This window comes from Neoarius graeffei, chromosome 5, assembly GCF_027579695.1.
Source record: "Neoarius graeffei isolate fNeoGra1 chromosome 5, fNeoGra1.pri, whole genome shotgun sequence".
In the NCBI taxonomy this organism is placed as follows: domain Eukaryota; kingdom Metazoa; phylum Chordata; class Actinopteri; order Siluriformes; family Ariidae; genus Neoarius; species Neoarius graeffei.
In genome coordinates this window covers 82,697,006-82,711,802 of record NC_083573.1, presented here as the reverse complement: position 1 = coordinate 82,711,802, position 14,797 = coordinate 82,697,006, and the positions used below count along the sequence as shown (strand labels likewise).

Sequence of the window (14,797 nt, the reverse complement as noted above, 5' to 3'; positions counted from 1 at the left end):
GGTACTATTTTGTGTTGATTCATTACATTACATTAATGCACATTAATGGCATTTAGCAGATAATCTTATCCAGAACGATGTACAACATCCCAGAGCAGTCTGGGGAGCAGCTGGGGGTTATGTGCCTCGCTCAAGGGCACTTCAGCCATTCCTGCTGGTCCAGGGAATCAAACCAGTGACCTTTTGGTCCCAAAGATGCTTTTCTAACCATTAGGCCATGGATTCATGACATAATCCCGATTAAGTCCATTTCAATTCCAGGTTGTAACACTACAAAATATGGAAAAGTTCACGGGGGATGAATACTTATGCAAGGTACTGTATAGTGGTATGTATTTATCTGAAAATGAAAAAATACAGTTGTTTTAATGACAATACGCCAACTGAAACTCGCTTTTCCCCTCATATTGCACTTCTTCAGCTTAATCTGTGCTGATGCTCTTCCATGCAATGCCAAACACGAGTTGGTTTTGTCTGTGACAGTGAAATATGAACTCAGTGCAGCATTGACTGCTGACAGAGGCTTGCTTTTGATCCATTGCCTCTTCCTTTTTGTCTGTGCAGCTCTGTGAAAAACAACATTTCAAGGTGAAACTTTAGACGCATCAGTGAAAGCTTTTCAAACGGACAATTTTAAAATGACACTTTGTCATCTCAGGTAACTTTATTTAAAAGTCTAAACAGTGTGATAAGAGCGGCTTCTTTGAGCCTTTGCTGAATGAACGACTGGCTCACTTCATTTTCCCCAGGGAATCATCAAAGAAATGAGGCCAATAAACAAAACATCAATTCAATGTATTTTTTGATCCCTTGAATATCTTGAGAAGAAAGATTTTGTAAAGAGGTTGGCGTGATTTGAGTAGGCAGTGATGTGTTGAATACGTTCCTTATTCCCATTAGTAGTCTGTTACTTGAGCTTTGATCTACTTCACACAGCACTGATGAACAGCTATCGGGGGAACAAATGGAAAAAGAGCCAACAAATGGAAACTACAGTTATTCTTCTCTTTGTTTATAATATACTAATCTTCATCAAAATAGATATTATTTTTAGTATGAAAATAACAAATAAAAGAAAAGCTACAGTTTTAAGATATCAGCAGTTAGAGAAATCCTCAAACCAGCCCAGCTGGTACCAACAACCATGCCATGATTAAAGTCACAGAGACAACGCTTTCTATATTCTGTTTGATGTGAACATTAACTGAAGTTCTTGACCTGTATCAGCATGGTTTTATGCATTGTGCTGCTGCCATATCATTGGCTGATTAGATAACTGAAAAAAATGAATGCACAAGTGTAACTGATGTCTCATCTCATTATCTGTAGCTGCTTTATCCTGTTCTACAGGGTCGCAGGCAAGCTGGAGCCTATCCCAGCTGACTACGGGCGAAAGGTGGGGTACACCCTGGACAAGTCGCCAGGTCATCACAGGGCTGACACATAGACACAGACAACCATTCACACTCACATTCACACCTACGGCCAATTTAGAGTCACCAGTTAACCTAACCTGCATGTCTTTGGACTGTGGGGGAAACCGGAGCACCCGGAGGAAACCCACGCGGACACGGGGAGAACATGCAAACTCCGCACAGAAAGGCCCTCGTCGGCCACGGGGCTCGAACCCAGATCTTCTTGCTGTGAGGCGACAGTGCTAACCACTACACCACCGTGCCGCCCCTATAACTGATGTATTCAGTAAATTAATTTTTAATTTCACCAAAAATCCATTTTTCTCTTTTGTTCACATTTTGTTGTTGATTTTAATGTATATATTTGCTTTTGTATATTTTTTAATGGGGAGCCTTCATTTTGTTAACTTTGTTTTTCTTGTGCGACCTTTGACCTTTCGGTGATGTCACTTCCTTTTGCTTTGCGCCATTCTCCTCAGTCGGTCACCGAACTTGCTGAGGAGAGTCTGCCATTTTCCCCTCACCCTTAAAGGTGTGTGTGAGAGACTCTGACAAAGTGGCTGTACTGATATTTATGCTGTTATACGCAGAATAACCCCCCCCCACACACACACACCCTTCTGGCTGGCAATACAACAGCTGTCTTCGTCATTCTACTCCTTCATCCTTCACAACACAATGCAGAGAGATTTTTAGCCAGCGTCAGGACAGACCGGCTACACAAGTATACCTATATACAGTATACATACACAAAAATCAGTCATAACATTAAAACCATGGACAGGTGACGTGAATAACATTGATTATTATACAGTGGTGCTTGAAAGTTTGTGAACCCTTTAGAATTTTCTATATTTTTGCATAAATATGACCTAAAACATCATCGGATTTTCACACAAGTCCTAAAAGTAGATAAAGAGAACCCAGTTAAACAAATGAGACAAAAATATTATACTTGGTCATTTATTTATTGAGGAAAATGATCCAATATTACATATCTGTGAGTGGCAAAAGTATGTGAACCTTTGCGTTCAGTATCTGGTGTGACCCCCTTGTGCAGCAATAACTGCAACTAAACATTTGTGGTGACTTTTGATCAGTCCTGCACACCGGCTTGGAGGAATTTTAGCCCGTTCCTCCATACAGAACAGCTTCAACTCTGGGATGTTGGTGGGTTTCCTCACATGAACTGCTCACTTCAGGTCCTTCCACAACATTTCGATTGGATTAAGGTCAGGACTTTGACTTGGCCATTCCAAAACATTAACTTTATTCTTCTTTAACCATTCTTTGGTAGAGCTACTTGTGCGCTTAGGGTTGCTGTCTTGCTGCATGACTCACCTTCTCTTGAGATTTAGTTCATGGACAGATGTCCTGATATTTTCCTTTAGAATTTGCTGGTATAATTCAGAATTCCTTGTTCCAACAATGATGGCAAACCATCCTGGCCCAGACGCAGCAAAACAGGCCCAAACCGTGATACTACCACCACCATGTTTCACAGAAGGGATAAGGTTCTTATGTTGGAATGCAGTGCTTTCCTTTCTCCAAACATAACGCTTCTCATTGAAACCAAAAAGTTCTATTTTGATCTCATTTGTCCACAAAACATTTTCCAATAGCCTTCTGGCTTGTCCACATGATCTTTAGCAAACTGCAGATGAGCAGCAATGTTCTTTTTGGAGAGCAGTGGCTTTCTCCTTGCGACCCTGCCATGCACACCATTGTTGTTCAGTGTTCTCCTGATGGTAGACTCATGAACATTGGCTAATGTTAATGTGAGAGAGGTCTTCAGTTGCTTAGAAGTTATCTTGGGGTCCTTTGTGACCTCGCCGACTATTACACACCTTGCTCATGGAGTGATCTTTGTTGGTCAACCACTCCTGGGGAGGGTAACAATGGTCTTGAATTTCCTCCATTTGTACACAATCTGTCTGACTGTGGATTGGTGTAGTCCAAACTCTTTAGAGATGGTTTTGTAACCTTTTCCAGCCTGATGAGCATCAACAACGCTTTTTCTAAGGTCCTCAGAAATCTCCTTTGTTCGTGTCATGATACACTTCCACAAACATGTGTTGTGAAGATCAGACTTTGATAGATCCCTGTTCTTTAAATAAAACAGGGTGCCCACTCACACCTGATTGTCATCCCATTGAATGAAAACACCTGACTTTAATTTCACCTTCAAATTAACTGCTAATCCTAGAGGTTCAGATACTTTTGCCACTCACAGATATGTAATATTGGATCATTTTCCTCAATAAATAAGTGACCAAGTATAATATTTTTGTCTCATTTGTTTAACTGGGTTTTCTTTATCTACTTTTAGGACTTGTGTGAAAATATGATGATGTTTTAGGTCATATTTATGCAGAAATATAGGAAATTCTAAAGGGTTCACAAACTTTCAAGCACCACTGTACATACAGGACACTTTTTCAATGGAATAAAAACATGTGCTCTGTTCCCTTCTAGCGGGTTTCATTCACTGGGTTTGATAGAATGCAATATTGTTAGCATATCGCTTATCCCACATGTATTATGTCATTCTACCCAATGGAGAATGAACACTGAATATGGTTTATGGTATTGCATGGTTGTCAAGGCAATGTGAGCGACTGTGACAATGTGTAAACAAATATGGCTGCCAGGTTTGTTTCATTAAATACAGAAGATTTTGAGAGAATTTTGAAAGAGAAAGACGCATTGAACACCTGAAAGGAATGTGTATGTACAGTATAATAATAATAATAATAATAATAATAATAATAATAATAATATTGGCTGGCTTTTTTTGTGGTATATCGGATATATTCCTGTCAGCTAACATCATATTGAACTTGTCTTTGACTCGTTCAATATCATGCTAGCTGAATGGAATATATCTAATATACCACTCAATGCCAGCCAGTATTATTTAAATATCTCATTATTCCTTATTGACGATGAGAAGATAATCTACAGCTATGGGAATCAATATAATTTTTAACCCCCAAATTTAACCTGAAACAGTATTTTATGAGTTAAAATGAGAAAGGAATAAGTGATCATTCTTTCTGGTTGTGAAACTGATTTGGGACATTTTAACAATATGATTCAGAGTGAAGGGTCTCTGTGATCATATTGTGAGTGAATACTGTCCTGCAGCTAGAGAGGGCATGTGAGAATGATTCAGCATGTATCACACACTTAATCTCAACTCAAACACCTCTGGGCTAAGTACTATTTGTACTTTGAGTATGAATGAGTGGCTGCTTTTACGGAAGATAAAAAGGTCATTTATTGCACATACTGCGGATATGTGAAAATGAGAACAGCCATTGTATGAAACTCTTACAGAAAGTGAGACCTCATTTCTTTATCTGACAATTATGTAAGAAATAACATGACAGATCATGCTGTTATATGAAAATGATCCATGCTGTGGTGGTGGGATACAGCCTGATGCAAAACAGAGGGCCTTTAATATCCAAAGTGTTATTTGCATATAAACGCATGGTCTGAAGTGTGTGATTCTACTTATACCACAGCAATTGGCCAGTGATTATAATGTTTAATATATTTCAGCATATTGACAGTTTATAGTTAGATTTAATCTTTTGGAGCATCTGAGAGACAAGTTAGTTCCTGTTCTCCCTTACATTATGGCGATGACAAACTAAACCTTGAATGATGGTGTAGCTCACTTCAACCCTGTCTAGTACAGAAGGAACGATCTTACAGTAAGTAGGCCACCACTTTATTGTGCAATAAATGTTGCATGCTTTTTCAGTACAGTGGTGTCTGAAAGTTTGTGAACCCTTTAGAATTTTCAATATTTCTGCATAAATATGACCTAAAACATTATCAGATTTTCACACAAGCGCTAAAAGTAGATAAAGAGAACCCAGTTAAACAAATGAGACAAAAATATTATACTTGGTCATTTATTTATTGAGGAAAATGATCCAATATTACATATCTGTGAGTGGCAAAAGTTTTTTTTTTTTTTTGTTTTTTTCCGTGCTCTCACGGAAGGCGGTCGCATTTCTCTGCTCTCCTCTCCCTTATTTTCCCTGCTTGTGCCCCTCTGTCTCGTCTCGTCTGTCTATACTTTTGAGAGACTCTCTCCACACTGCTCTCCAAACTAAAAAATCATGGAATTGGGGGCGTCGTGGCTCAGGTGGATAAGGCGCCATACCATAAATCCGGGGACCCGGGTTCAATTCCGACCTGAGGTCATTTCCTGATCCCTCCCTGTCTCTCTCTCCCGCTCATTTCCTGTCTCTACACTGTCCTATCCAATAAAGGTGAAAAAAGCCCAAAAAATATCTTTAAAAAAATCATGGAATTGATAAACTGGTCTCTTAACGAAATTGACACAGTTTTCTCGACGAGAAGCCTGGGTTCGGGGAAACCCGCCTGTCCTGCCAGAACGTTCGCGGCTGGCTACACGATGGATGTGTGGGAGCGGGTCGTGTGCCTGGCGATTCTTTCTGTGGAGGACATTGAAGACATCTACCTATTTCGAACCATGATTACAGGACTTTTGCTGACTGGATTAGGCATTGCCCTGGTTTATCGAGGAAATCAGAAAACGGTGACAGCTGTTCAAAGCCCCATAAAGCTGCCCGACATGATTGAAGCGGTGGGCAGAGCTGTCGGCACTCAGACTGTGGCTATTCAGAACGTGAACCACAACAAGCACCACTGCATATACAAGCTATATATAGACGCTATATAGACCCTAGGAATACCTACCTATTTGCCAGAATGGATCCAAAATGGCAAGGAATCGACAGAGAAGATATTTTTGTTAAACTGATCATTAAGGCTTAATTAGTCCATAACTTCATTAATAACTGTAATTAAACAAATCTGGTTAGAAGTTATATGCACCCTAGGTACCCCTACCTCCATGCCAGAAATAATCAAAATTGGTGAAGGACTGAAGGAGAAGAAGCAATTTGTGTGGAAACTGCTCGTTCGGGGTTAATTGCTCCATAGCTTCATTATTAACTGTAATTATGCAAATTTGGGTAGAAATATATGGACCCCAGGCAGACCTGCCAAAATGAATAAAAATCTGTAAAGAATTGAGAGAGAAGAAGCGATTTTCGTGAAATGTGGATGAAGCTGGACGGATGGCAGATGACAGATAACACATGATGGAAGAAGCTCATCGCTTCTCGGCCAGATGAGCTAATAACCAAGCGTTTCCTCACCAGCATCTTTCTCTCTCTCAAAAAAAAAATTATAGTTTTAGAATTTAAAAACAGGGCGGCACGGTGGTGTAGTGGTTAGCGCTGTCGCCTCACAGCAAGAAGGTCCGGGTTCGAGCCCCGTGGCCGGCGAAGGCCTTTCTGTGCGGAGTTTGCATGTTCTCCCCGTGTCCGCGTGGGTTTCCTCCGGGTGCTCCGGTTTCCCCCACAGTCCAAAGACATGCAGGTTAGGTTAACTGGTGACTCTAAATTGACCGTAGGTGTGAATGTGAGTGTGAATGGTTGTCTGTGTCTATGTGTCAGCCCTGTGATGACCTGGCGACTTGTCCAGGGTGTACCCCGCCTTTCGCCCGTAGTCAGCTGGGATGGGCTCCAGCTTGCCTGCGACCCTGTAGAACAGAATAAAGCGGCTAGAGATAATGAGATGAGATGAGAATTTAAAAACCTTCCGCCAGTTGCTTTTCACTTTCATTATGGAAACTCGTTTTTACCCTTATTTTAATGAGCAATTAACCAATTAACTGAAGTCAACTAAAACCTTATATGGTCTCTTAATAGCAGATGCTGATTTCTGCCCCCTCATTCTGTTGGTGAACATTCAAGGTAACAAAACATGCTCTAAAATTTGTACATTTCCCCAGCACATTTTATCAATACCCGTCAGTAAGGTGATGCATATCTAAGGGCTCAATATTCACTGCCTTCCTGAGTCACTGGAATGTTCTTGAAGCCCAAAACACAAGGTTTCTCCTAAAACATTATCTAACAGACACACCTTGCAGAGAAATTCACAACAGCCCCAGGAACCTGATGGGAATGGGAATGCTGTTTTCTCATACCTGGGTAGAGAGGTGATCTTGCCCCATTTCTCAATGCAGAAGCGGCGTGGACCATTGCTCCCACGCAGAGCTGCGAAGCCCTCATATGGCACGCTGGATGTACCAGTCACAAACTGCAGCAAACGTAGCCTCTGCTCATTATTAAAGTGCTCCACCACTGCCCAAAACCACCGAATCACGATGTGTCCGTCATGGTAGCCTGGATGAAACAGAACACATTCATCTCCTGCCTCTGTTAACATGACTAAAACATGTTCCATGTACTTGACTGTGAAAGGTTATTAGTGGTGGCACAGTTATGAATGAGATCATTCTAGCACAGACACTAGGTTCAAGAGAAAACCACTGAGTTTTTATTACCAATGTCAAAATTCCACTTATGGCAATAAACTGTGAGTGAGACAAACAGCTGGCTTGTTCTGGCAGCAAAGTGTGGACAAGGTGTGTTGGACTCCAGATTGATTGATTGCAGATGTCTTGAGTAAAAGCGGGTTAAATGGCTCAAATGGAGCAGATAATTAGCACGGGCAATTAAGAGCTCAGGCTGTAATAAGAGCCAGATGAGTGTTTTGGCAATCCCATCACAGCACTCTTGGAGATTCGCGAGTTATGAATGTTTATGAATATTTTTAGCGCTGGAATGTCATCGACCATAGCTAATGTCTTAGATGAGAAATAAACAGGGCACAGAACTGGGCCTCTGCAACAGCATAAATATCTGTGTCACTCTCAGACAGCCCTCCTGCTGGATCATGACATCTATCTATGAATTATTTAAATATTTAAATGACAGTTCTTGGTGATTGACTACTGTGACTGAGCTGCACAATGTTATATGACTCACTTATAACACATTAGGAGTACACATCAATTCTGAAACGTCAGAGGCAGTACATTCTTTGAAGCATTGCACTCTCACCTCCTCTATACTCTGTGTTGGACCTCCAGTCATTCAGGTCAATTTCTGCTGTTCCTGCAATGACTAGCTCCAGCTCCCGAGCATCAAAAACTGACACCAGACGTGAATCTACCACCTGAACAAAAACATAATTGGTGCAATCAAGGATTTCTACATATAAGATATTGTAGTTTGATTTTGAAGAGTTTTCAGTCAGGCTTCATGATTAACAACTTGGGTCATATGTGGGTCTGTTAATCCATCAAGTAAGGAATTAAAAAACAAAACAAAACAAAAACCCACAATGCTGTATCCTATTATAGGAAAGTAATCAATGACAGGGTGGTGTTATTTCCAATAACAGCATGTCCTCAAGTGTTTTATTCCTCTTATACCACAGCAATTTGACAATGTTAAACATTTTTATCCCTTAAAGAACAAACACATTGCACTAGGTGAAGCAAAACTTAAAGTTACAGCTTTACCCGTGAACTGTTACAATGCACTGACACTGGAGACTCCTTTCAAAATGCTAAATAAACGTCTTCTCACAGAAAACTTCAATATATCAAAACTTATACATCATACTTCCTTTACATGGAGCGTCTGCCATACAAGTCTCTGTGTACATTCCTAGGAAAGAAATTAAAACATTAGAATGCATTTATATAAACCTATGATTTGCCTTGCAGCAAGACTTACCAACAGAGCTGCTGTTCTGACCAATCAGGATTGAGTATTCAATAACAATGTTGAAAATTAACTATGAAGTTCAGTATATACACCAATCATCCATTACATGAAACCACTGCCAGGTGACATAAATAACATCGATTATCTCATTGCAATGGCACCTGTCAAGGGGTGGGATATATTAGACACCAACAGAACAGTCAGTTCTTGAAGTTGATGTGTTGGAAGCAGGAAAAATGGGCAAGCATTCCAAGGATGTGAGCAACTTCAACAAGGGCCAAACTGTCATGGCTAGATGACTGGGTCTGAGCAGCTTCACAATGGCTTATGGAGTGTTCCAGGTATGTAGTGATTAGTACCTACCAAAAGTGGTCCAAGGAAGGACAACCGGTGAACCAGCAACAGGTTCATGGGCACAAAAGGCTCATTGATGCCCGTGAAGGCTAGTCTGTCTGGTCCAATTCCACAGAAGAGCTACTGTAGCACAAATCGCTGAAAAAGTTAATGCTGGTTATGATAGAAAGGTGTCAGAATACAGTGCATTGCATCTTGCTGCATATGGGACTGCGTAGGCACAGACCGGTCAGAGTGTCCATGCTGACCCTGTCCATTGCTGAAAGCTCCTACAATTGGCACATGAGCATTAGAACTGGACCATGGAGCAATGGAAGAAGGTGGGCTGGTCTGATGAATCACATTTTCTTTTACATCATGTGGACAGCCGGGTGCATGTGCTTCGCTTACCTGCATGCACTATGGGTCAAAGGCAAGCTGGTGGAGGCAGTGTGATGCTCTGGACAATGCTCTGTTGAGAAACCTTGGCTTCTGGTATTCATGTGGCTGTTACTTTGAAATGTACCACCTACCTAAACATTGCTGCAGACCAAGTACTTCATGGCAATGGTATTCCCTACTGGAAAGAGCAGTGGCCTCTTTCAGCAAGATAATATGCCCTGCTACACTGCAAAAACTGTATAATTTCTATAAATCTCTATAATCTCTTTATTTTATTCACTAATGTACAGTGACCCTGCCAATATTAATGTAATTAAACTCTCAGAAAATGTGAAACTGTACCTTTCCTTGACACTGTGGTAGTAGTCTCAGTGTTTTAATTTTGTAGCTTTAATATGTATAGTTTATTTCACCTGGGACAGTGAAAAATGTACCGTTAAACCTTTACTCTTAAAGCAAATCAAAATTACATCATTGGCCCAAATCATGTACTATAAATCATCTTTAAGGTATACTGTATTAACATTTCCAAGCATATGATGCACACTAAAGGTACCACAGAAGTAGCAACAACGAAAGTTAAGAGTTCAGTGTAGAGTATCATCCTCATGTTCCATCTACGTACACATTTTTGTCACTATAATTTTATTTAAATAGCTGTAGTAAATAAAAAACAGCCTCAATGAGGCTGTAGCTCAGACCGGCCACTGTTGTGTGCGAGTTTAAAATCTGATCAATCCTGTAGGAGGAGTAGTGATTTTTGTGAAATTGCATATGACCCCTGTGTAGCCACATCCATGGCAGGTGGCATCACCGTCTTCACAACTTTTATACATACCAACCTGGGGAACATCCTATATGAGTCTGATCAAAATCTGATCACTCCTGTAGGAGGAGTAGCAATTTTTGTGAAATTGCATGTGACCCCTCTGTAGCCTCACCCAGGGTAGGTGGTGCCACCTGGTGAACAACTCTTGTTGGTCTTTAGAGTCTTCTGGATGAATTTCAGTGAAAACATCCTAGCAGTTCACAAAGAATAGTGTTTAATGTGACGAGTCACCCAAAAATTTCAAACACCCATAAAACCGTAAATATGACAGGTGGCACCACCACCTTGACAACTTTTATGCACACCCACCTGGGGAACATTGTATGTGAGTTTGCTTGAAATCCAATCAATCCTCTTGGAGGAGTAGCGAGTTTTGTAAATTGTGGATGGGCGATGGACAGACAACGCATGATCACATAAGCTCTTCCGGCCTGGCCTACGGCCAGATGAGCTAAAAATATCTAGGTAAGAATTCATATTAGTTTCTACTACTGTTGTATGAATGTTGGAATGAACTGTTGCTTGTTCAAATGTGCTTATGTACCTCATAGAAACCCCGAACCAATGCTTCTGTCTGCTGCACCACTCCTCTCTCCACTCTCCACTTGGCCATTCTATCAATGTACTCCTTCTTGTTCTTCTCTGTAACCTGGATGTTGGATCCTCCTGACTTCAACTCCCTTTCTGTTACCTGTGCACATAAAGCACTGTTACAGTCAAGCTGGAAAGTCTGTCAAGTCAAGTCAACTTTATTGTCAAATATGCTATACATGCTCGACATACAGCACAGATGAAATTTCAGTCCTCTCTGACCCATGGGGCAAACAGACAATGCAATAAATAAAAAATAGAATAATTGAAATAAACAATATAAACAGTATAAACACTCTAGATAAGAAATAGACATAGACTAAACACTCATACACACACACACACACACACACATAAATTGGAGCAAAAGGACATAAAATAAACAGTCAAAGGCACTTGACGTATAGCAGGTAAACATGAAATAACCAATATAAACAATAAACTAATACGGTAGCTGTTAAGGTGAGGTAGTGCGGAATAGTGCAAATGAGCGAGGTAAAGTGAAATGTGCAGTCCCTGAGTTCAGTGTGCGAATGAATGTTGAGAGTATGTTTGTGTGTGTGTGTGTGTGTGTGTGTGTGTGTGTTTGGGGGGGGGGGAACTGTGAGGGTGACATGATGTCAGATGCTGAAGGGGGGTGTGCGGGCAGAATCTGTGGCAGGGGGCAGAGGGGGGAGGAGGGGCAGAACAGGGAGGGAGTTGAGCCTCCTGACCGCCTGGTGAAAGAAACTGTCCTTGAGCCTGCTGGTTTTGGCCCGGAGACTCCGCAGTCTCCTCCCCGACGGCAGCAGGCTGAAGAGGCTGTGAGATGGGTGGGTGGGGTCACCTGCAATCCTGATGGCTTTGCGGGTGAGGCGGGAGTTATAGATTTCCATAAGAGAAGGGAGAGAGACACCAATTATCCTCTCAGCTGCTCCCACGATGCGCTGCAGAGTCTTGCAGCAGGACACGGTGCAGGCGCCGTATCACACGGTGATGCAGCTGGTCAGGATGTTCTCGATGGTGCCTCTGTAGAATGTGTGTATGATGGGGGCCGGGGCTCTTGCTCTCCTCAGTTTGTGGAGGAAGTACAGACGCTGTTGGGCTTTTTTGGCCAGTGATGTGGTGTTGTTGCTCCAGGACAGGTCTGCACACCCCTTTCACCTTCTCTACATTTTATTATGTTACAGACTTATTCTACAATAGATTGAGTTCATTTTTTGCCTCAAACATCTACACACAATAGCCAATAACTACGAAGTGAAAACAGATTTTTAGAAAATATGCAATTTCATTTTATTGACAAAAATAGGCTATTTAGGGGTTACATACTGTATCTGTACACACCCTTAGCCTAATACTTGGTTGATGCACCTTTGGCAGCAATTACAGCTTCAAGGCGTCTTGGGAAAGAAGCTACAAGCTTGGCACACTTGTTTCTGGACATTTTTGCCCATTCCTCTTGGCATATCCTTGCAAGCTCCATGAGGCTGGATGGGGAGCGTCGATACACAGCCATTTTCAGCTCCTTCCACAGATGTTCAATTGGATTCAGGTCTGGGCTCTGGCTGGGCCACTCAAGGGCATTCACAGACTTTCTCTGAAGCCACTCCTTTATTCTCTTGGCTGTGTGCTTCGGGTCGTTGTCATGTTGGAAGGTAAACCTTTGCCCCAGTCTGAGGTCCAGAGCGCTCTGGAGCAGGTTTTCTTCAAGGATCTCGGTGTACTTAGCCACATTCATCTTTCCCTCTATCAGGACTAGTCGCCCCATTCCTGCTGCTGAAAAACATCCCCACATCATGCTGCTGCCACCACTATGCTTCACTGTATGGATGGCATTAGCCAGGCAATGAGCGGTGCCTGGTTTCCTCCAGATGTGACACTTGGTATTCAGGACAAAAAGTTCCATTTTGGTTTCATCAGACCAGATAATCTTGTTTCTCATGTTTTGAGAGTCCTCTAAGTGCCTTTTGGCAAACTCCAAGCAAGCTGTCATGTGCCTTTTACTAAGGAGTGGCTTCCATCTGGCCATTCTATCATAAAGGTCTGATTTGTGGACTGCTGCCTGGATGGTTGATCTTCTGAAAGGTTCTCCCATCTCTACGAGGATATGCTGGAGCTCTGTCAGAGTGACCCTCAAGTTCCTGCTCACCTCCCTGGCCAAGGCCCGTCTTCCCTGATTGTTCAGTTTGGCCAGGCAGCCAGGTCTAGGAAGATTCTTGGTGGTTCCAAACTTCTTCTATTTATGAATGATGGTGGCCACTGTGCTCTTTGGGATCTGTAAAGCTGCAGCAATTTTTCTGTACCCTTCTCCAGATCTATGCCTTGACACAATCCTGTTTCTGAGGTCTGCAGTTAATTCCTTTGACCCCATGGCTTGGAGTTTGCTCTGACATGCACTGTCAACTGTGGGACCTTATATAGGCAGGTGTTGGCAATCCCCAGTCATGTCCAATCACTTGAATTTACCACAGGTGGACTCCAATTAAGTTGTAGAAACATCTCAAGCAGTATCAGTGGAAGCAAAATGCACCTCAGCTCACTTTTGGGTGTCATATCAAAGGGCGCGCACACTTGTGTACATATGATATTTTACATTTTGATTTTTAATAAATTAGTACAAATGTCTAAAAACCTGCTTTCACTTTGTCATTATGGGCTATTTTGTGTAGAATTTTGTGACAAAAAATGAACTCAATCTATTGTAGAATAAGTCTGTAATGTAATAAAATGTGGAGAAGGTGAAAGGGGTGTGCAGACTTTCCAGGTTGACTGTATATCACCCTTTGGAACATACAGTGTTTATTATGAGTATTTTTCCACTATGGATTCCGAGATCATTGGTGTTTACTGTGAATAACGTAAAAAAAAAATAATGCAACAAACGTCCACACATGATAGAAGTCCGTCTCCCCTCATGTTGGATCAGATGTACCAATAACCAGGTTGTATTAAGGTATGCAGTACCTGTCCAAAGACCTCCTCGTTCACAGTGAAGGTCAGGTCCAAAATGTCTGTAATATTATTATCTCTCATCCACTGCAGGCTCTGGTGGAACTCTTCATCCAGATACTCTAAATCACTCAGATCAGTTGCTCTGCCCAAGACAAAACACATATGCTATCATTGCATACATGGTAAACTACTGTAACTAAAGTACAGTTGCATTGCTAATCTAGATTAGGAGTATTCAAATACATCTAGAAAGGTCCAGTTAAAAAATTCCTTGCTTCCAAAGCTCCAGATCATGAACTATCATGAACGGCAACAGTTGCAATACCTTTTAATGTGTAGCCACTAACATTTAATTTATGGCTATAAATAAGACCATATGAAGTGGTTGTGGCCTGTTTAGTAGCAGTATTTTATATTATGACTTCTGACAAGTGCTATGGACTCTGAACAGATGTGATACATTGGTTTTGAATTTGATGCAAGGAGCATAAACACATTCATTCCTTCCATCCATTATCCATAACTGCTTATCCTGTGCAGGGTTACAGGCAAGCTGTAGCCTATCCCAGATGACTATGGGCAAGAGGCAGGGTACACGCTGGACAAGTCACCAGATCATTGCAGGGCTGACACACAGAGACAAACAACAATCCACACTCACG

At 41.6% G+C, this 14,797-nt stretch overlaps 1 protein-coding gene across 1 annotated transcript in view; it reads right to left on the bottom strand.

The window, feature by feature from the left end:
• The window catches only part of LOC132887093 (E3 ubiquitin-protein ligase HECW1), a 179,199-nt gene that overhangs the window by 1,212 nt on the left and 163,190 nt on the right, over positions 1 to 14,797 (bottom strand). Inside the window, exons 24-27 of the mRNA XM_060922463.1 lie at positions 14,148 to 14,277; positions 11,155 to 11,301; positions 8,375 to 8,489; positions 7,456 to 7,654 (exon numbers count right to left, since the gene is read on the bottom strand). Of these exons, the coding sequence (XP_060778446.1) occupies positions 7,456 to 7,654; positions 8,375 to 8,489; positions 11,155 to 11,301; positions 14,148 to 14,277 (591 nt within the window). The remainder of the gene's footprint in view (positions 1 to 7,455; positions 7,655 to 8,374; positions 8,490 to 11,154; positions 11,302 to 14,147; positions 14,278 to 14,797) is intronic.